This window comes from Ochotona curzoniae, unplaced genomic scaffold (assembly GCF_017591425.1).
Source record: "Ochotona curzoniae isolate NIBS_2020 unplaced genomic scaffold, NIBS_Ocur_1.0 scaffold_4701, whole genome shotgun sequence".
Classification (NCBI taxonomy): Eukaryota; Metazoa; Chordata; class Mammalia; order Lagomorpha; family Ochotonidae; genus Ochotona; species Ochotona curzoniae.
This window is the reverse complement of record NW_024467122.1, coordinates 14,254,308-14,276,384: the sequence shown is the minus strand read 5'-3', so window position 1 is coordinate 14,276,384 and position 22,077 is coordinate 14,254,308. Positions and strand designations below refer to the sequence as shown.

At 46.0% G+C, this 22,077-nt stretch overlaps 1 protein-coding gene and 1 non-coding gene across 3 annotated transcripts; one reads left to right on the top strand and one right to left on the bottom strand.

Moving 5' to 3' along the window:
• Positions 1–3,242: 3,242 nt before the first annotated feature.
• Positions 3,243–3,315, bottom strand: TRNAK-CUU. Its single transcript has one exon. It is a non-coding gene; the product is annotated as a tRNA-Lys (tRNA).
• Positions 3,316–5,989: 2,674 nt separating this feature from the next.
• Positions 5,990–21,809, top strand: PSMA3 (proteasome 20S subunit alpha 3). 2 transcript variants are annotated; one of them, XM_040969805.1, is made up of 11 exons: positions 5,990–6,104; positions 9,357–9,439; positions 11,811–11,934; positions 14,774–14,875; positions 14,953–15,026; positions 17,026–17,077; positions 18,528–18,593; positions 20,592–20,638; positions 21,176–21,243; positions 21,349–21,413; positions 21,659–21,809. In XM_040969805.1, exons 1-11 carry the CDS (start codon positions 6,084–6,086, stop codon positions 21,701–21,703), a joined length of 747 nt encoding a protein of 248 aa, XP_040825739.1. In that variant the 5' UTR covers positions 5,990–6,083; the 3' UTR covers positions 21,704–21,809. The 2 variants fall into 2 exon arrangements, with proteins under 2 accessions (XP_040825739.1, XP_040825738.1); XM_040969804.1 differs by having other exon boundaries at positions 17,005–17,077.
• The last annotated feature ends 268 nt before the right edge of the window (positions 21,810–22,077 follow it).

The following is a 22,077-nucleotide window of genomic DNA, read 5'->3' as shown; positions in this document are numbered from 1 at the left end:
TGCTTATTACTGATGGAGTTTTCTGACCAAGGAGTTGAGGAAAACTTCACTGGAGATACTCTACAAGTAGACCAGGAAAATTTGATAGCCACATTAAATCAATGGATCAAACTATGGAAGTTCACTTATTCTAAAAGTGAGATTGCCCTGTTGGGCCTGTGACTCCCCTACGTGGAGTCATTTCCTTTAGCAGGTTGTCCGAAGCGAAGGAACTGCAGTGTCCCCTGCTTTTCTCTCCCTTTCTGGACCATCAGGTTCATAGCAACAAGACTCCTGGATGTCCTAACTTGGAATGCTCCCAGTGAGGTTTCCAAGAGTAGGTACGCTATGAGTTGTCATTTATGAATTCACTATTAATGTCTTTGTAGTAAGCTTAATTTTTTTTTCTGATTTGCATTCATGTTGATGCTTGTTAACTTAGACTATGCGTAAAAAGTTCATTAACTAAAGCAAACAAGATCTGTGGTTGAAATAGAAGTTAAAGCTGGCTGAAGTTAAAGAGCGTAGAGAATGTAGCCCCTGGAATGGGTTGTGGTCACATTCTAATGTGTGTTGCCTGTGAACTGCCCTCCTAACAGGTGAGAAAGAGAGATGCAAGGAGGAGCACCAGGTGACGGCCAAGGCCAAGATGGGAGTTAGGGAAATGCAGGCCAAAGGACACAAGGGCTGAGGTGACCCAGAAGGTGTCAGACTGCAGAGAGCGCTCGAGAGCGTGTGCCAGCCAGCCCCTGGCCTGCACACTGGAAGACAAACTAGCAACTCAAGCCTTCAGCTTGTGGTACTTAGCTATGGCAGCCCCGTTCTCCTGAACTCACAAGCTAAACACATCGAACATCTGCCAGAGGCTAGCTTAGATGTTTAAAATGATAAGAAAATGAAAAATACAAAAACCCCAACTTAAAAAAAAAAATCTCACCTATTACAGAGTGTACTTTAAAGCTGAAAAAATTTTGAAATCCATGCATATGCAGGCTCTTTAAAAGGGTCCATGAAAAAATGGAATTTTTACCCCAAAAATGCATGGGTTCAAATTTATTTGCAACAAAAAAAATTAGTCTTACTACAAAAACAAAAAACAAACAAATGTTTAAAGGCAAAATGACAGAGGTAAGAGAGATCCTTCACCCTTTGCTGGCTTTCCAAATGCTTGCACAGCCAGGCCTGGACTGAGCCAGAGCCAGGAAGCCAGCACTCCAGAGCTCCCAGGGGCGTGGGGGACCCAAGCCCTTGGCCATCACCTGTTGCCTCCAAGGCAGCTTAGCAGGAAGCTGGATCCCAGGCACTCCCCAGCCAAAGTGGCAGCTTAACCTAAATGTTGTCATTTTTTTAACCACACATTTTTAATATACACTCGCCATGGAGACTATAAGGTGGACTATCAGCCAACAGACCTTGGAAGGATTTCCTCAAGCCTAGAACAACAAAATCAACAGCACCTTAGAAGGACTGAAACCACGGAAGCAGTACCCTCAGAACAAGCTCCACGTCGAGGACTGTAGGGTGACAGCAGCTGGCCGTCCTAACTCCCTGGACACAGATGCGGTCAGGCTGCTGGGAGCGGCCCTCTCCCCTTCTCACCCTGCTTTCCCCGGACACAGAAAGAAAGAAAGATTGGAAACAGTTGTCTCATTCACTTTCCCGCCCCACTGACTCTGACCGGTGGTCCACACAGGCATGCATCCTTCTCAATTACGTAAACGTTGTCAAAAATAAAATAATACATATAATGATATATAATATTAATTATATATATATACATTCTTAAGATGATGCCTCTCCTAGGAAAAAACAAAGGTCAAAGTGGATGTCGGGGAGACTGCCAATGAGAATAGATTGGGGTTTGCTTGTTTCTCACTTTTAAACAAAAATGATGTGAATTCACTGGATATTCGGTAGGAAGTGTGCCGCAGATGGAAGAACAGCCAGAATAAGACCCCACAGAAGGGGCACTGACTATGGGGAAACCAGCAAAGGACACGAGGCTGGTGAAACTAAACAGGGTTATTCAGGAGTGTTCTTGGAGAACTGGCACTGCGATAATGCTAAGATCTGATTTACTTTAATCTGGGTTATTCTGAATATCATATTAAGAATAGCATGGAGAAGGGCTCGGTTATAGTGCAATGGGTTAAGCCCTCACTGGCAGTACTGCCATCCTGTATCATAATTTACTTAAGTTTTTGAGCCAAGATCAGTAATTAAGTGTACAATAGGTGAGATACCGGGGCTGAATATTTTAATGGATATTGAAGTTGTCACTTCAGAGCCGCATTTTTCTCTTAATTCAAAGTCTCAAAATATCAGCCAATAGCTGCTTTATTTGTTTTAAGAGATTTTCACTCCCCAACTGGCTGTCAGGGCCAGGGCTGGGCCAGGTCCAAGCCAGGAGACAGGGTCTTCATCCCAGTTTTGAAGCCTATGCAGGGGCCACTTGAAGCCACACAGAAGCCCAGGGGAGTGGTGCCAGCAGCGCGCTGGCATCGGATCTGTAGGAAATTCCGACAGGCCTGGCAGTGACCAGCCTGACCAACGTGGACAGAGCAGAGGAAGGGCGGTGCGTGTTGGGGCAGAAACGGGGTGGGTCTGAGCGAGGCCCAGGTGGCTTGGCTCGGCGAGACTAGAGCCCTGGGCTTGTTAGGGGCCAGTCGGACGCGTTCAGGAGCTGACTGTCCTCGTCTTACACGTCAGGCCAGCTCCACCCAGCGCCCCAGCCGCCCTGCTGCCGCCCTGCTGCCGCCGGCCCCTGCCCTCTCCACCGCGCCCACGGGCTGTAGCACCACGGCACCGCCCCGGACCCTCCCCTGGACCGCGCCAGGGCGCAGCCCCGCAGCAGGTTCTCCCCGCCGCTGCCCCGCTGCAGAAAGCGGCTGGGGGGCGTCAACCCAGAGCCCGGAGAGGACCACCCGGCTGACTTCACCCGAAGGGACCCGAGACATAGAACGGCAGCCTGCGCGGCCTCGTCTGGTGTGTCGGAGCTTCGGCTTTCGTGTCTGTGTGATGAAGGGGAGCAATCGGGAGAAGAGCAGGGGACCCCCTCCACTACAAGGGCCGCCAGTACAAGAGACCGGCGGGAGCGCGAGGCTGCACCTGCTCCTGAGTCCTCTCGGGTTCTCGGGAGGTCGGCGAGGGCGCTTAATTCCAAAAGATCTGCTTAATACAGAAAGTGTTTGAATTTGTTGGTTTCATGAGTAACAGGCAAGAAAAAAAAAAATTTCTGAAATTACACGGAAGAAAACACAAAGCGCCCAACGTGGGGCTCGAACCCACGACCCTGGGATTAAGAGTCCCATGCTCTACCGACTGAGCTAGCCGGGCGCCTGTGGCAAGGCGGCTTTTTTTCCTTATTTGATGATTATGTAACTATATTTGTTTATTTCTTTCCCGACACCGGGTTCTTTTTAAAGTTGATTTTTACCATTTGATTGAATTCTATCTCAGAATTGTCGACGTTTTAAAACTCTAGTAAGAACTTTTGTTGTATTGTCCGCAGACCACTGAAAGCCTATGCGGGTGTTTAACAGTCACTGAACCGCTTTTGGATTGTTTAATGAAGAGTCTGAAAACATCTCCGGCCCAAGATGTTTCCTTTTTTACATAAACAGGCTTAGCGGCCGCGGAACTGTGCAGCGTCACCCCGTTTCCTACACTTCTGGGGTCTGATCCCTCCCGAGGCGGCGGCTCCAGAAGGGCCCAGCAAGGCAGCTCCCAGCCCCACCGTTTCAATAAGGGTTCTTGGGGCTTCCGCTGACAATGGGGAGAGTGGGGCTCAGGTGACACGGGGTGGGGGAAATCTAGTGGACAAGAAAGTAGATTCGAAAAAGAAGAGAAGAGAACTGATTTTTGTTCAAATTATGGCAAGCTGAGAGTGGACACTGGATATATTCTGGAAAACGGGGGAACCCAGAGAAATAATCCTATTAATGTTTGTAATAGGGGGCTAAGGGATGCTGTTTATTGCTACAGGTCAGAACTGCCAGGACAGCCCTGCTGTAAATCTGACGATAACAAAGACTTCCCAGAGAATGCCACTCTCCACGTATTTAGAAGCAGAACATACTCAACACCACATTTCCTGAGATTGAGTTGAAAATAATCATGTTCCATGAATTTAGATTGCTCAAAATATACTTATAGGTAGAATTTCTACATTTTTAAGCTTACAGTTCTATTAACAGCAGCTAACAGTTTGCCTTACAATTACAAACTAGCTTTTTAAATGATCATAACATGACATAGCCGGAAAGTGACTTGAGAAGCGATCTCCAACACATTTGCTGAGTATATCAGGCATTCCAAAAAGCAGAAAGTCAGGCTCTGATAGTGTCAAAAGCTTTTCACCCTAGAAGAATCTATGTAAATCACATATCTATTTAACATATGCTATTGTCAATGGTCACTTGGAGTAGCCCGGGATGAAACATGTGGTAAGGGATCAGGCCACACCTGACCCAGCAGCCCGTGAAGGTCTCACAATGAAGGGGGGCTGTTCAGCACCAACTTGACTGACTATGAAGTTGCTGTGCTCCCGGCTTACCTCCCAGGCCAACCCTGCTCCGACTACACACAGCAGTTGGGTGTCCCAGCACTTTCTTGGTCCACAGCGTTTCATTTCCAGTTCTGCAGCAAGCCTTAGAGAACTGGAGTCTGTCCACCAACTTCCTTCTGGGCCTTCAGCGCAGGCCAACCCATGCCTGTTTCTTTGTCATTGTCACATTTCACACCGAAACAAGAGAGATCACTTGATACATTAAAACGTTACATAATTCTCCTGCTTAGAAAAAAAAAATCCTAGAAAACTCATGTGCCAAGTGTTGTTAATATTTCAGACGAATTAGTGGATGAAATGCTGAGGAGAAGCGTTTCTTCATGATATGGATATTAACTATAACGGGAACAATAAGATGTTTAGAGCGGAAAGACCTTAACCAAGTGACCAAAGTTAACACCGCCAGGAATGAAACACATGTGCCTAAAATAACGTCCTCACAGGACAGGTCACTTCTGTTGCCAAAAATGCAAGCCATCAAGCTAATCATAGCTAAAACCAGACAAACCTCAACTAAACCATGCTCTAGAAACTAAATAGCTTGTAGTGTCCACAAAAACGTGTTGAAAGCCAGACGAACGTAGGCAACCATTTTATCCAGATTGAAGGAGCCCAGGAGCATAATTGAGTGCAATGTGTTATCTTCAACCGTTTCAGGCTATGGCGGGCATTGCCAGGGATATTTTAAAGTAGCAGTAAGGTTGAGATGACTTTATAATTGTGTAAACTAACGTTCTCGATGTGGGGGAGGACTGTGTACTTGTGGATTTGGGAGGAGGAAGCATGCTGACGGCCTTTTAGGACAACAGGGATAAAGTCCAAATCGCGAGACCTGGACCCGCCTCAGCCGCTGATGGCTGATGGTTCCTTGGATTGTTCCTTCAGCAGTCTAGACCTCAGGTGACACGGGCCTGGCAGGTCTGCAAGGAGCTTCGCCCTGCACCTGCCGCTCTCAGAACTTGCCCAGCCTTCTTAGCCCTCCCACGAGGGATGGGGCACCTGGTTCCCGGTCTCATCCACAGCGCCAACACTCTCTTTAATGAGGCTTTTCCTTCAGGTTGCTCCACAGCACACGGGAAGGGCACTAAGGCTTCCGTCGTCCAAGTGCAGCTTCCTGAGTCTGGGGAGGGGAGGACCAAGGAGACGCCATCATGAGACCGGGTCTGGCTGAGGACACCAAACCCCAGGACACCTCCCCCTCACGGCTTCCTCTGGCCAAGAGTGAACGCTATCAAACACAAAAGGCCTGTAACAAGTCCTAGTCAAAGAAACGGGAAGCTTCTCCAGCAACTAGAGCTCTCCCAGGGATATCAGCCTCGGGTGTGGACCAACCCCAAGGGACGGGTCTTGTGCACATGCGCGCAGCCGTCCGTTTCCCATCATGCTTTGGGTTCCTCGGGCAGGCGCGGGCCGCAAGGGAAAAGGCTATTGGTTGAGACGCGGCCAATGGGAGGGCCCGTTACTGGTGTGCGGGGCGCCGCGGTGTCGGGGACGCGTCAGGCCCGGTAGCGCTCGGCTTCCCCGTGGCTGGAGCACCATGAGTTCGATCGGCACCGGGGTGAGTCGGCCGTGCTCTCTCGCTGGGTCTGTCCGGGCTCGCGCGGGGTTCGGCGGGAAGCGGCGGGCGGAGACGGGGCCGAGGCGGGGGTCGGCCCCGGGGGCCCGCCCGCAGCCCGGAGCGGCCGCCGCGTCCCGGGCCCGCGTCCTGCGTCCCCGCGGCTCCCGCAGCTCTCCGGCCCGGCGGGCGCGGCGGGGAGGCCGGGCTGCGCTGAGTCACGTTCGGCAGCCGCCTTGGGAAAAGCGAAAGTGGAAGCTCCCGGGGTGGGGGTTGGGGTCGGCGCGGCGCTCCGGGGTGCGCCCTGCAGTTCCAGGGGTGCTGCGACCCACGCCCTCTGCCCCCCGTCACCGCCCCGGCGACCCTGGCGGGACGCAGCTAATGCAAAGCATAGGAAAGCTGAGTCGGGACGAATCCTTTGCTTTTGCTGTGTCTCTGCTTATTTCCGACTAAACAGCACCTCGATCATTCAAATGATCACCCACTTGGAGACTTTAATAGACTCTTGGGGACTTTGGAGCCGGACAGAACCGGTTCAGGTGGCGCCTCTGAACTAACGCGCTGTCATACTAGAAAATCTTCAGTAATATGTCCGGTACCAAGCTGAGTTTTCAACTACATTAAAACCGCTGTCAATTCGTAGTGCTTTATTTTATAAGCCCTTTAACTGCTTGATAATGTAACCAAGAGTGGTGTAGGTGATAGTATCTGTTCTCCTGAAGACAGATGGAGGGTGCTGCCTTCACACTTTGGTCCACTTGTCTAAGTCATTTCACGTTGCATGCCCAAGTCACAACTTTAAACCTCCTCTAGTCATTTTGCGTCTCTTAGCACCTTTGCAGCCACTGGTTCGATTCTAGGTGCTCAAATGAAAATAAAGTTGCCATTCGTCTTTTTTACTTTCTTCTCTAAGCCAGTCTAAGAGCAAGGGGTTTTTTTTGGTGCTTTTCTTTTGGGGAGCTGTGCCTTCAGCAGGTGTTACCTTCCGTCTCTTCCTTCGTCTGAGCTGGGAAGGCTGTACATTTCATTTTGCACATGAAGCCACAGCGGTGCTTTGAAAAGATTCAGTCTTGCGGCCCATCCGCTGCAGCCCCTCCTCGCCCATGGTATAAGGCAAGCTTGCTGCCGCAGCGTGGAGAACCCAGCAAGGCCTGGCCCTGCACTCGGTCCTTCCCTGACATGCTGTCCTCCACCACTTACAGCCGCAAACACAGCGACCTGGATGCTGTGCCTTGGTTGTGCCAGGCTTAGGCCCTGGGGGTCTTTGTGCCAGGAAGGCTCTACCTCCACATTCCATACCTGTAAATGGGACCGACCCACAGCCTCCAGCAGCTGCTCCTCTCTCGCCACTGTATTTATTTTCTTTTCAGTCTTAGTGCCTTGTGCTTTGTCTGGTTTGACTAACTGTGTCTCCAGCCCCTGAACTTGAGTCTAGTTGGACCAGAAGACGGAGGCCTCCGCGAAGGGATGCCCGCTGTGTTCTCACATGACATGGGTGTCCCCGAAAGCCCTGTGGAGATGCCTGTTAGCAGAGCATTTCCACCTCAGAAGAAACCTGCAGTGACTTACCACATAGGATCTAGGGTAAAACTGTGCGGAGGGGAAGTCATTTGGGAAGGAGCTGTCGGCAGGAATTCTGCAGCAACAAAAGACATCACATTGATGTTGAAGTTTGGTTGGATAAAGGGTGAAATGATTATTTTATGAAAACTTTGTTAGGGCAGTGCCCAAGGAAAGCACCATTTTGCAAGGGGAGGAGATTAGATGACTCAGCAGTGACAATTCACCTACCACAGTTTGCTAGAAATAGGTTCATCCGTTTGCTAGGGAAGAATCCTTTTTCCCCCCACGATTTGTTTATTCATATTAGAAAAGCAGATGAGGTTTATGGAGAGAAGGGGAGACAGAGTGTTCCTGGTCCCTCAGCGGGGTGCCCCTGCGGGCACTGCCCTGGGACGGTGTCGGCCATCATCCACCTGACGGCTTTCCCTGGGGCTCTGACTAGTTTTCCTTTCTTGACTTTAAGCAATGTTTTAAGCACATCTTCCGCCCCTTCTTCCTTCTCCTTCGTCTTTTCTAAAGATCTGTTTAAAGGCCTGGGAAAGCTGTCAAGGACGGTCCAAAGCCTTGGGACCCTGCAACCACGTGGGAGACCCAGAAAAGCTCCTGGCTCCTGGCCTAGGATGAGATCAGCTCATCTCAGCTCTGGCCGTTGCCGCCACTTGGGGAGTAAATCATGGAATAGAAGATCTTCCTCTCTGTCTCTCCCCCTATCTGTATATCTGACTTTGCAATAAAAATAAATAAGTCTTAAAAAATTTTTTTATTTTTCTTACAAAGTCAGATACACAGGAAGCTCTTCTGTCTACTGATTAACTCCCCAGGATGCCACGACAATGGCTGGAGTTGAGCCAATCAGGAGCCTGGAGCCTCTTCTGGGTCTCCCATGTGGGTGCAGAGTCCCGGGGCTATCCTTGATTGCTTTCGCAGGTCACAAGCAGGGAGCTGGATGGGAAGCAGGGCCGCCAAGATTAGAACTGGCACCCTTATGGAATCCACCTTGTACGAGGTGAGGACTTTAGCTGCTAGGCTTTCGTGCCGGGTCCAGGAAAATGTCTTAAAAGTTGGTAAAGTTTGCAATAGGCAGTAAAATTGCATTTTTCCTTTTTTTTTATTAAGTTTTTTTTTTCCTTTTATTGAAAAGGGCAGATTTACAGAGAGAGGGAGAGACAGAAAGAAAGAGCTTCCATCAGCTGGTTCACTCCCCAAATGACCATTATGGACACAACTGAGCCAATTCGAAGCCAGGAGCTTCTTCTGGGAATTGGATGTGGCTACAGGTTCCAAGGCTTAGGGTTCATTCTTTGCTGCTTTCTCAGGCTATAAGCAGGGAGCTGCTTGGGAAGTGGAGCAGCCAGGACACAAACTGTGCTCATATGTCCCAGCACTTTGCATGGAGGATTAACCTGTTGAGCTGGCGTGCTGGCCTCCCCATCCCCCCCTTTTTAAGTGGGGTTTTTTCATTAAAGAGGTTCTGACTACACCTAGGACACGTGCCCGTTATTTCCTCTGGTGCCAAAAGCTAAGATGTACAGCCAGCTTCCCTTTCGCCTCGGCTCCTGGGGGTGCTTCCGCCTCTTCAGAGCAGTCTTCGGGACGTCACACGGGGAGTGCTGAGCCATTCCGAGCAAAAAATGGTACAGTTGTTGCTGCTGCCAAATATAGATGATTCTAAAACTGCCTTTTGCCCCTTAGTATGACCTGTCCGCCTCCACGTTCTCTCCTGATGGACGAGTCTTTCAAGTAGAATATGCTATGAAGGCTGTGGAAAACAGCAGGTAAGAAAGAGTGTTTTACTTGAACTGGGTATGTTTTAATCACGTATTAAATGTCTATTTAATTTTTGGTAGTGGACGGTGTTACTTTGGCATAAACTGCTGCAGCCTAACATAACCTCAAACATTAGTCATCTCCAGGACAGTTTCTTGGTTGAACTGTTTCCATTAGAAACACTCTCATTTCTAGTCAGTTTCACAATTGTTTTCCAATGTATTGTGTAAAACTACATTTTCCTGTTTCAGATTTTAATGATATATTTTCCTTTATTTGATATACATTTTGTATTTATAAAATGTATTTAGTTTATTTAAAAGGCAGAATTAAAGAGAGGGCTCATTTAAGCACTGGTTCGCTCTCCGGGGCCGGGCGAGGCTGAAGCCAGCATCTTTCCAGGTTTCCCACGTGGGTGTCAGTGGCTTGAGCACTTGGACCATCTGCTGCTTCCAAGACCCGTTGGCAGTGGAACTGGAAGTGGAGTAGCTAGAGCATGAATTGGCCCCCATATAGAATGCCCAAGCTGTAGGCTACAGCTTGGCCTGCGACGCCGGTCTTTTTTTCTTTTTTTAAAGATTTATTTACTTTTATTACAAAGTCAGATATACAGAGAGGAGGAAAGACACAGAGGAAGATCTTCCATCCGATGATTCACTCCCCAAGTGGCTACAATGATCCGAAGCTGGGACCCAGGAACTTTTCCGGGTCTCCCATGAGGGTGCAGGGTCCCAAGGCTTTGAGTGGTGCTTGACTGCTTTCCCAGGTCACTAGCAGGGAGCTGGATGGGAAGTGGAGCAGCTGGGATTAGAACCAGCGTCCATATGGGATCTCAGCATGTTCAAGGTGAGGACTGTAGCCACCAGGCCACACCCCCGGTCCTGTCTTTGTATTCTTTCTTAAGAGTTCTTTCCTGATAGGATCGTCTCAGAAATTCTCAGGGTTTCCCAGAAGATCCACAGACTACACTGTAAGAACTTTTTATTTTAGAATAAAGAGATATTTTTAAAGATTTGTTTTCTTTTTATTGGTAAGTCAGATATATAGAGAAGAGGAGAGACAGAGAGGAAGATCTTCTGTCCGTTGATTCACTCTCCAAGTGGCCACAATGGCTGACGCTGCGGCAATTGGAAGCCAGGAGCCCAAAGCCTCTGTATTTCCCACATGGGTGCAGGATCCTAAGACTTTGGGCCGTTCTTGACTGCTTTTCCAGGCCACAAGCAGGGAGCTGGATGGGAAGTGGAGCTGCTGGGACATGAACCTGCACCCATGTGGGATCCTGGCATGAGCAAGGCAAAGACTTCAACCACCAGGCTACTGTGCCAGGCCCAAGCATTGTGTTTTAATAGTCTATACAGTGAGTTAAGTGCAGAGTTGGAATGCTTAAGAAAGTATTCCTGAAGCTTTAGAGGTTAATTTCAAGTTTCCAAAGGGCTGTGGAAATTTTTAAAAATACATAGTTGTGATTAGAGAATGTATTCCAGTGCCGAGGATAACTTCAGAGACAGGCAGAAATGGGGATGGTATTTGGAAGCATGTCACTAATCACAAGATTTGCAGGGAATTGAGTAAATGCAGTTAGCTTGCCAGCTGTAGTTGTTTTATCTACAGAGCTGTGCAGAGGAGTTTAGATGTGAAACGGAAAAATATGTGTGGGGAAAGGATTTGAAATTCTTGCAGAATTCGTTTGCATCGGTTCCTTTGCCAGGGAGCAAATGTCATGGTTCGGTCAGATTTGATACAATCCCCTTATTTTTTAGGCTATGGTCACTTTGCAGATAAGTGAAACAATGAGCCTGGGTAGGACTTACGGAGCATGTCACAGGAGACAGGGCTGAGGGACCAACGTGGTAACCGGACAGCATGTGACACTCCTGTCCCATGTGGGCACTGGTTCGTGTCCCAGCTGCTCTGATCCTACTTTCTCCTAGTGGCCTGGAAAAGCCCTTCCCCGTGGCAGATCCTGGGTGTTGTTCCTGGCTTCGGCCTCCCCTAGCCCTGGGGACTGTGTGGGGGGTGAGCCAACAAAGATAAGATCCTCTGGCTTCTGTCCCTTTATCTGTTAAATCTTTCAAGTATAGTAATAATTTTTTTTGCTGGGTCTGTGTCTTATTGGAGCTGGTGTTTTTGTCCAACTGGCAAATCCCCCAGCTTCAAGCACCAGGATTCCATCTGGGCACTGGTTCGTGTCCCAGCAGCTCCACTTCCATCCAGCTCCCTGCCTGTGGCCTGGGAAAGCAGCAGAGGATGACCCAAAGCCTTGGGACCCTGCACCCTCACGGGAGACCTGGAAGATGCTTTACATATCTTAAATGTTACCTGTCCTTGTCTTTTCATTTTTTCAGTTTAAAAAAATTGGTTTTCCTTTCCTTTTTTCAGTACAGCTATTGGGATCAGATGCAAAGACGGTGTTGTCTTTGGAGTAGAAAAATTAGTCCTTTCTAAACTTTATGAAGAAGGTTCTAACAAACGCCTTTTCAATGTTGATCGGCATGTTGGAATGGTAAGGTCGCATTTAAAAATGTTTTTTCTTGCTGTTTCCACTTCCTTTTGAAGTAATTTCTGGATATATTCTGTGGTTATAGTAACACATTAAGGAACAGAGAAGTCATTGAAATACAGACATGAGTTTAAATTGTTCGCTTTCTGAGAAAAAAGTACCAGTTTCATGATCTGTTGGTTATGTGCAAAAAAAATCAGGTAGCCTTAAGAACAGCAGGAGGGACAGAGTTCTGTCACAGTAGACACAGAGTGAAAACACAGCGGAGGCAAAGCAGCATTGGGCATCTGTATGCTGTGGGCTCAGCAACACGCTGAAGATGGCCTCTGAGGCCACCCTGCCAGCTAGGTGAGGCCCCTGGAAAGGGGGTCAAATGAAGGGAAAATCAAAGCAGCCCTTTGCAGTGGCTTCCTGGAGAGCCGGGTTTTTTCCCGTTGTGTAAAGGAAGTGATTTGCACAGTTATAACCCCGCCACACGTCCTCTGCTGGCGTGTGGTGAGGGCATCCTGCATAGGTGTTAGTCTTGTTCAGTAAGAACCACCACTGCCACCAGCCTGAAAGAGGATGAGTCCCCAGTGAACAGCTGGATAGGAAGTAGAGCAGCTAGGACATGAACCAGTGGCCATGCAGAATCCTGGCTCTTCTTACAAGATGATGTTAATGATTTTAAACATTGATCCATTGCACTGGTGAAACTAAAGTTTTTCATAAAGATATTTTTTGAACAGTATTTCTGACAAATTTATTTTGTCAATTGCCAGGTTGTAACTTACTTGGAAGGGGGTGGATCTTGTATTTTTCGTTTCGTTTCTTTTTTTTTTTTTTAAGATTTATTTATTTTTATTGCAAAGTCAAAAATATGTAGAGAAGAGACAGAGGAAGATCTTCCATCTGATGATTCACACCCCAAGTGACTGCAACAGCAGGTGCTGCGCCGATCCGAGGCCAGGAGCCAGGAGCTTTTCCGGGTCTCCCACGGGGTGCAAGGTCCCCAGGCTTTGGGTGATGCTCGACTGCTTTCCCAGGCCATAAGCAGGGAGCTGGATGGGAAGTGGAGCTGCCGGGATTAGAACCAGCGACCATTTGGGATCCTGTCACATTCAAGGCAAGAATTTTAGCCTCTAGGTCATCATACTGGGCCCTGTGTTTTTCTTTTTTAACAGAAAAAGCTTAGGTATGATTCAGGCCAAACATGTATGCTAATATCATAAGCACCTTCGTAATGAAAATTTTCATTTTTTCAGATTCTCCACAGTTGCCCTTTTTGTTATTTAAAGCCAGGAAGCCGATGGCTGACATGAAAGCCTGGAAATTGGCAGATGATTCGATAGAAGAGGGTTGGGGAAAATTAATGTCCTTCCTCCTCAGTTATCATGAGATGATTTGAGAATCAGACTTCATACAAAGCTTTCTGCAGAGCAGCAACAGGTTCATTAATTCATGAAACTTAACCTCCTGGGGTAGCCTTGGGAAAGTTCTCTTAAATTGTTACCTGAAAGACAGCAAGAATGCTTCATCCTGTGGTGCACTCTGCATGTGTCTGTGACAGCCGGAGCAGAGCCAACCTTCAGTCCTATGTGAGTCACCTGTGGCTGCCTGGGACCCTGGACTGGAGGTCCCTCTGCTGCCGCACAGCAGGGAGCCCATCTGGGCCTGGAGTGGCACTCCTGACGGAATGCAAATGGTCCATAGGCATCCTCCGGGAGGCGTTAACCTCTGCTGCTCTTTGTTGTTTTATTTTAGATTCATTTTTTATTGAAAAGGTAAATCGAGAGAGAGGAGAGACAGAAATATCTTCTGTCCGCTGATTCAATCCCCAGATGGCTGCAATGGCCACACCTGAGCCAGTCCAAAGCCAGGAACCAGGCCATAAGCAGGGAGCTGGATGGGAAGTGCAGCAGCTTGGACATGAACTGGCATTCGTATGGGTTCCCATCATAGGCAAGCCGGAGATTCAGTCCCTGGGCCTTTGACCTGGAATGTTATTTTAAACACTGGTTTTCTGTTTCGTTGCCTGCCTTTCAAGGGTGACGACAGCAGCACTGGTCCCCATCCTGTTGTTGGAAAGTTGAGAACAGAACTCACAGCATCTAATGAGTTTTCAGTATGTGTTAGCTATCATCATTACAAGATAGCAATGGAAAAAAAATTACAAATTTTGAGAGTTTCAAAATTTTGCAGCCAAGTGGCTGATTATTTCATTTGTTGTTCCCATGTGGATGCTGGTTCATATCCCAGCTGCTCCTCCTCCCATCTAGCTCCCTGCTTATAGCCTGGGAAAAAGTAGAGGAAGGCCCACAGCTCATGGTTTCCATGGGCTTAGCATTGGCCATTGCAGTGACTTTGTGGGGTGAACCAGCGGATGGCAGAGCTTTCTCTTTTTTCTCTCTCCTTTATATAATGTTGCCTCCCCCCAAACTCTTCCAAAAAAAATCTTTTAAAAATATTTGACAATTTTTCTTCCAAACTTAGGATGTCCTAGACTACCTCTGTCTTCACTAAGAACTTCAGTTTTAAGCTATCGAATTTTGATATTGTTTCTCATAATTTGTGTGATTGTGTCTTTCTGATTGCACCTTCTAAACTTTCTTTTCATAGAACTATTGAGTACAGATGTACCCTGACCAAGACCAGTGGCTTAGACTTACAATGGCTTATGACTTAGATTTATAATGAGGTGGTAAACAGGGAGAAGAATTTACAGTACTTCTTGTACATATGGAACTTTAAGTCATAGACATTACAAATGGTCATATTTTTAACTATCAAGCCTTTAGGAACAGGAGACTTCTTGACTTGTGCAGGGATGTACTTGGGTGTTAAACTGGCCTTTTCCTTTCAGGCAGTGGCGGGCTTGTTGGCAGATGCACGCTCCTTAGCAGACATTGCAAGAGAAGAAGCATCCAACTTTAGATCTAACTTTGGCTACAACATTCCACTGAAAGTAAGTAGAGCGCGCGTTGGGGACCCTCTGAGGTGGTGGAGGCAGCGTGCTGATCAGATCCTGTGTTTCCTCATCAGCATCTTGCAGACAGAGTGGCCATGTATGTCCACGCCTACACACTCTACAGTGCTGTCAGACCTTTTGGCTGCAGGTATGGAATTGAAGCAGCTATGCAAAATGCTGATTTCTATAGAACTATCTGAAGGGATGCTAAGACTTACAGTGACCTTAATATGACTATAATTCTGTTAGTCCTAGAGGCAGCGAGGTCTTTCCATTCTGCTGGTCGTTCTGCAAATGGCCATCACAGCCAGGGTGGAGCAGGCCAGAGCTGGGAGATTCCTATTCTCACCCTGTCCCTCCACATAGGTATAGAGGCCCAAGGACTTGGGTCATGTTTCGCTGCTTTCCCAGGCCATTGGCAGGGAGCTGGGTCAGAAGTGGGGCGGCCAGGACTAGAACTAGCACCCATGAAGGTGGCTAATGGGCTATTGTACCATCATGCCAGGCAGAAACCTAATTCTAAATAGTATTTTTAGCAGTCAGCAGTGAATCTACATAGAGTTACATTTTGCGATTTCTACTGTTTCAAGTTTATATTTTTACTGTGAAGGTGAAGTGCTGGTTCTAGTATTTAAAAGGAAATGCTAGAGGGAATCAAATCTAATAAGACTAGAAAATAGATATAAATATTCAAATATGGCTTCCAAGAGACTTGTTGGGAAGGATTTACCAAAATGAAAACATTTTTAGTTTACAATTTAAGGATTTATTTTTATTATGTTTTTATTGGAAAGGCGGATATACTGAGAGGAGAGACAGAAAGGAAGATCTTCCATCCGATGATTCACTCCCCAAGTGAGCGCAACGGCCGATGCTATGCCGACATGAAGCCAGGAGCCTCTTCTGGGTCTCCCACGCGGGTGCAGGGTCCCAAGGCCCGTGGGCTGTCCTCGACTGCTTTCCTGGGCCACAGGCAGGGAGCTGGATGGGAAGCGGGGCTGCCAGGATAGAACCGGCGCCCATATGGGGTCCCGGGCATGCAAGGCGAGGACCTTAACCACTTGCGCCATCACGCCGGGCCCTAGTTTACAATTTAGAAAGCAAATTATTTGATTAAAATAAAACCTTTAAAATCCTATGCATAACTCTAGGTCCTGCCTTTAAGTTGTTTATGATTAGCCATATATTTTTTTTTCCCTAAAGATTTATTTATTTTATTGGGAAGTCAGATATAGAGAGAGGAGGTGAGACAGAGAGGAAGATCTTCGTCCGATGATTCATTCCCCAAGTGACCGCAACAGCCAGAGCTGAACCAATCTAAAGCCGGGTACCAGGAACTTCTTTCCGGGTCTCCCACTCGGGTGCAGGGTCTCAAGGCTTTGGGCCGTACTTGACTGCTTTCCCAGGCCACAAGCAGGGAGCTGGATGGGAAGCGGAGCTGCCAGGATTAGAACCGGTGCCTGTAGGGATCCCAGCGCGTTCAAGGCGAGGACCTTAACCACTACACTGTTGGGCCCGATTAGCCATATTTAAATACTTACACAGATGGGTAGTAATGAAAACTTGAGTTTTGTTTTGTTGACAGGAATTTAAGACTTGTGGGTACTTCTTACATGATTCTAATGTTGCTTGTAAGATTTCCACTTCTCTATGAAACTGCTTTGGGAAGCCTGTTAACTTAGCAGCAGAGCTTCAAGCTGATCAGCACAGTGCAGAAAACTCTTGAATTAAATAACCAATGACTGAACTTGTATTGAGTAATGTCATAGGTGTGGGGGCACAGAAAAATGTTACTACTGTTAAAATCCCACAGTGCTGTGAGGGAGAGGTAGAAAGCAAAGTGTGAGGCCCGGGGATAGGTAACCACATTTCCCGCTGGTCATATTCATGTATTCAGGTTTCATACCAGACTAGTATCAGTGTAAGCAGGTGTGCAGTTCAATAACTGCAGTTCAGTAACTGAGGTGTCTCAGGTGGCATTGAGGCTGCAGGGAGGCCCAGGTACCACCCAGCTCTGCTCCATCTGCTGGAGTTTAAGCACAGGAGACGAAGGGCGATAATCATGATGGGTAGCTCCACATTTGGATTACACTTACACCATTTTAATTTGTATATTTTTCATGCAGTTTCATGTTAGGGTCGTACAGTGCGACTGATGGAGCACAGCTGTATATGATTGACCCATCGGGTGTTTCATATGTGAGTAATATTGTATCACTTGTTTCAGATTTTTTTCCAGCTTGCCATTTAAAGCAACATTTGTTAAAGTTTCATATTTGAATTACGTGAGGTATCTATAAGGAATGTTATCTTATGAATATAAGTAGGAAATGTGTGCTTTCCAGTGTTCTAGAAACTACATAGTGAATGTGTAAATGACAATTCTTAAACACATTTTGTTGTGACATTACTGTATATTGGCATCGTTAACCTTTTTTCTTTAAGTCAACACAAAATGTATGGTCTTAAATATTTGAAGCCAGCCTTTCAGCGAGGGGGTGACAGCACTCTTGCCTCTGCTGGTTTGCTCCAGAAGGCTAGCAGTAGACATGGCTGGGTCAGATGTAAGGCCAGGAGCTTCATCCCTGCCTGTCACTGGGAGCAGGGGCCCACGCACTGGCCCGTCTGCTGTTGCTCTCCCAGGCACATTAGTGCAGGGACCTGTAGGCCACAACATGGACCCTACGAACTTTGTTTATTTAAGAGAGAGGGAGGATCAGAGATCTTCCATTCACTGGTCTGCTCCCTAAATGTCCCAAGAACCAGTGCCGTTTTAGTCCGAAGCGGGTCTAGGAGCTGCTCTGGGTCTCCCAGGTGCATTGGTGCCCAAGCACTGGGGCTGCCTCCTCTTATCTTCCAGGCCACCAGGAGCAAGTGAAGCAGCACCCAGATGGGATGTTGGCACTGAATGTGGCATTTTTACTTGCTGTGACACTGTGCCATCTGAGAACTTAGTTAATGCTCATGAATTACTTGTATGAGAAAGTGTATCTTCAGTTTTCGTTGTGTTTGTTTTTACTTTTCAAAATGTCTCAAGCACAGAGTATGTGATGAAACTTAAGCTAGCTCAAAGAGCAGTGAGGGGAGGTGACTCACAGGCACTGAGACCTACTGCCTGTTAAACATGTGGACCTGGATGTCCGTCCGTGAAGTAGTTATCACCCTTTCATCAGCAAGTGCGCTGTAATCATTATGTATGTAATGTGTGTATAATTCAAACAAAATTTAAAGAAATCAAAAAACCTTTGAGAATTAAGATTGGCAATTTAGTATTATTATTTTTTTAAAGATTTGAAAAGCAAAGATGGGGAAGGAGGGGGTAAAAAGAGTTAATCTGTAGTGGAGCTGTGCCAGTTCAAAGCCTGGAGCCACGTGGGTGACAGGAATCCAGGTAATTGGCTGCCATCCACTCTAGGCCTAAGCACAGTGACAGGGGCCCCACTGGGCACCCTGGGGACGTGTCTTCCTGGGGTGGCTTGAGCGGACGAATTTTGTTGGTCTCTTCTAGGATACAGCAGGATATATTTGACTGTATTACACCTTACTTGCTTCAAAAGTCATTTAACATCTTTTCATTAACTTTTAAGTAGCAGTAGACATTATTGATACAATGTGTCAATTATTAAAAATGATTTTTTTATTTTAATAGGGTTATTGGGGCTGTGCCATTGGCAAAGCCAGGCAAGCTGCAAAGACAGAAATAGAGAAACTGCAGGTAACGTTTAATGCTTGAACCTTTGCTACTTCATTATCCTCATGTGGGGAAGTGTGTCACCAGGAAGTAACCTATCCAGGGTTAGAGTGTGGCGTGAGAGTATACAGATTTTTGGAGCTCAGCAGTGATAGGAAAGCTGGTTGAGAGTTGTGGATCCCTCTGTGATTGGTTGACCCACTACACAGAAAAATGCCACCTTTGATGAAGTCTCGTAAAACTCGTGTTGCCCATTTAACGGCTTCCTGCGCCCCCGCTGGAGAATCGTCTGGAAGCTTTGAGCTGAAGTCCTGGAAGCAGCTGTCAGGGTGCAGCTCTGTGCTTCGGGGTCAGCCTGAGCTCCCAGTGCTTCTCCTTGCCTTGTGCCACACACGGCAAGAAGCTGCCCAGTTGTTCTTCCCAAAGAGCCACGAATTCCGTTTTTGTATGCCAGGTTTTAGAGTAAACTAGTTTTGTTCCCTTTAAACATAAATTGGTCAAGTTGATATTGACTGGCTTCCCAATTAATCTGTTTACCTACAGGAAGGTCCCTAAAAGGCAGATAATGATTCAGTGCTTTGGTCAATTACAGGAAGAAGAAAATGTTGCATGTATCTAAAATTGGTGTTATACTAGGACCTGCTCAACTATATACTCATTCTAATTATTTAAGGCCACATTCTAAAAAGTCCGTTTTTGTGTTTTATAGTTAAGACAAACTTAAACTCTTACACATTTCCTGTTAACATACTTCTACGGTTGTATTTGGAAATATGAAAATCAGTCTTATCTTTCTGTGAATAAAACTGTGTCAGGAAGGAAAATAGGTATCTGCCAAAATTCTACAGAAATCACTTTGAGGACTAAACTCCTGCCACATGTAATCTTCAGTCAGCAGTAGATGGGTGATCCCAGGAGCTGGCACAAGGCCTGAGCACACACTGGGATGAACTTTGCCTTCTTCCCAGTTGCTTGCACTGGTGTTCATGGTGCGTGCGGGTGTCACCAGCAGCTTAACCTGCTACAGCACATTGGCCCCGAGATCTCCAGCCATTTTATCTTCTGGATATGTGGTTGTGCAGACATCACTAGAGCTTCAGGAAAGTTAATGAACCCCATTCTGTGCCAGGTACCCACTGACAACACAAGTGTCACTGCTCAAATTGTGTCGGTCCTGACCCTTGTATGTGTAGTGAGTGTCTGGTGACAGTGACAACATGCCGATTTTCTGCCTAATGTCCAGGTAGTCACTGCAGCCTGGGCCAAGCTTTTGGCTTCATGTACCTTCCTCGAGTCAAACCATAAATTGTTCAAAACTGTTATATAGAACAGTTCTATATGGGACAATTCCTCCCCTATACTTTTTTTAAAGAGAGATTTATTTATTTTTATTGCTAAGTCAGATAAACAGGATAGAGAAGATGATGATTAACTGTATCGGCCAGAGCTGAGCTGATCCAAGCCAGTAGCTTCTTTCCAGGTCTCCCACACGGGTGCAGGATCCCAAGGCTTTGGGCCGTCCTAGACTACTTTCCCAGGCCACAAGCACGGAGCTGGATGGGAAGTGGGGCTGCCAGGGTCAGAACCAGTGCCCATATAGGAACCTGGCATATGCAAGACAAGGACTTTAGCCGTGAGGCTACCTCACTGGGCCCTATGCTTTCATTCTCTCTTGCATTTAGTGGGTATTCATGGTGCATTTGTCATTTTGTTACAGTATGAAAATTTTGTTGTACTATGAAAAGTGTTGTTGGCTATGAAACTTCATTTCTTCTTCAGTCTTTCAAATTCCAGGTCCTGCTTATGTGTGAATTATTTTGGGCTTAAGGGTTACTTACCATAAGAATTCTAGCATGTTAATTCTAAAATATTAAAATGTAAATGGGTCACTTAAGCAGTAGTGTTCTCTCGGATATTTTTTGTCCTTGTTTTTACATCTGAGAATTATCTTGAGCTTGAATTAGTGATACAAGTTGTGAAAAGATATGCAAATAGGAAATACATGCTTTTTATTTTCTGTAGATGAAAGAAATGACCTGCCGTGATGTTGTTAAGGAAGTTGCCAAAATGTAAGTTCAAAGTTTTCAACTCTTCATGGAAATATTTCACTTTGTTTTTGGACACACATTAATTCTATGAGGCTGTTTACATAATTTTTAGGAGGAGAACTTCACAGTCTTAATCCTGCTTAAGAAAATAAGTATTTCATTTTCAGGATGTAATGAATGAAAGAGGAGTGTAGGCAGTAAAGTTTAACCAGAAAAGGGCCCAGCACACTTACAGGAGCTTGTCTGTCTGAAGTCCCCCACAAGTTTAGAAACACTGTGTGTGAATACGGGTCCTTCAAGTGTGTACACACGTCTGCTGGGGACACAGACATCTATCTGGTGGCCAGCCTGCCCTTTTCCCATTGCAATCCGTCCTTCAATCTTTAAAACAACCAGACTTTGAGTGAAAATCCGCAACCTGTGGCTGTTCCAACACTCCTAATTCAGATGTGCGACTATGTACCTGCGTTGCAGCTTCCTCTAGGGATGGGGTTCTGTGTTTTACTGGCTGGGTGTGTGAGCTGCAGTTACCTCCAATGTTACTTTTTCCTTTTCTAGAATTTACATAGTACATGACGAAGTTAAGGACAAAGCTTTCGAATTAGAGCTCAGCTGGGTTGGTGAATGTAAGTCGTTTCTGTTTATCTCAAATATGTGAAGTTTTTTTTTTTTTTAATGACATGGTAACCATAAGGTTTCAAGTTTATTTAAATGTATGGCTTAATTTACAGTAACTAAAGGAAGACATGAAATTGTTCCAAAAGATATAAGGGAAGAAGCAGAGAAATATGCTAAGGTAAGACACAGACTAAAGCAATCTGTAATGAAAACTATTTGGTTAAAAAGGGATAGTTATTGGTCCTTAGAGCAAGAGTATCCTTAATTTCCCATTACCTGTGAATCTCACGTGGTGTTCCTTTCAGGTGCAAAGCATGAGATATTGTATTGAGTGCTTGTTAATTCATATAGCTGTATCTTAACTTTCCCTTGGACATGGGATATAACAATATTTATTTTAAATGTTTTTTTTTTTTTAAACAGGAATCTTTGAAGGAAGAAGATGAATCTGATGATGACAATATGTAACAATTACTTCAAGTATTTAAAATTTGTACTACAGTCCCATGTAATATTTAGCCTGTGGATTATACATAACCCACTGATCGATTTTCATTAAATTTTTGTCTTGTAACTATTGAAGTTTGGTTAATATCTACCTGACAGATGGACAGGAGTAATTGAGAACATTTAACATTGCAATGTAGACATGTATCTACTTTAAAATTTCCTAGTTAAAATACTACCAAAGGCAGCTTTAGATCAGATTCAAAAGCCCCATTTCATGACCTTTCCTATTTTTGCTGGGCTTTCCTAAAAAAAAAAAAAAAAAAAAAAAACTTAAGAACTTTAGTAAGTAAATATATAGTGGCCTGCCTTCAGTTTTAGTTCAACCTCAGATG

Bases quoted from the DNA above. Each gene is read 5' to 3' on its own strand.
- PSMA3 (XM_040969804.1), top strand. From the start codon at position 6,084: ATGAGTTCGATCGGCACCGGG. The intron at 14,876-14,952 runs GTAAGTAGAGCG...TTTCCTCATCAG, and splicing joins GCTACAACATTCCACTGAAA to CATCTTGCAGACAGAGTGGC. The intron at 21,414-21,658 runs GTAAGACACAGA...TTTTTTAAACAG, and splicing joins AAGCAGAGAAATATGCTAAG to GAATCTTTGAAGGAAGAAGA.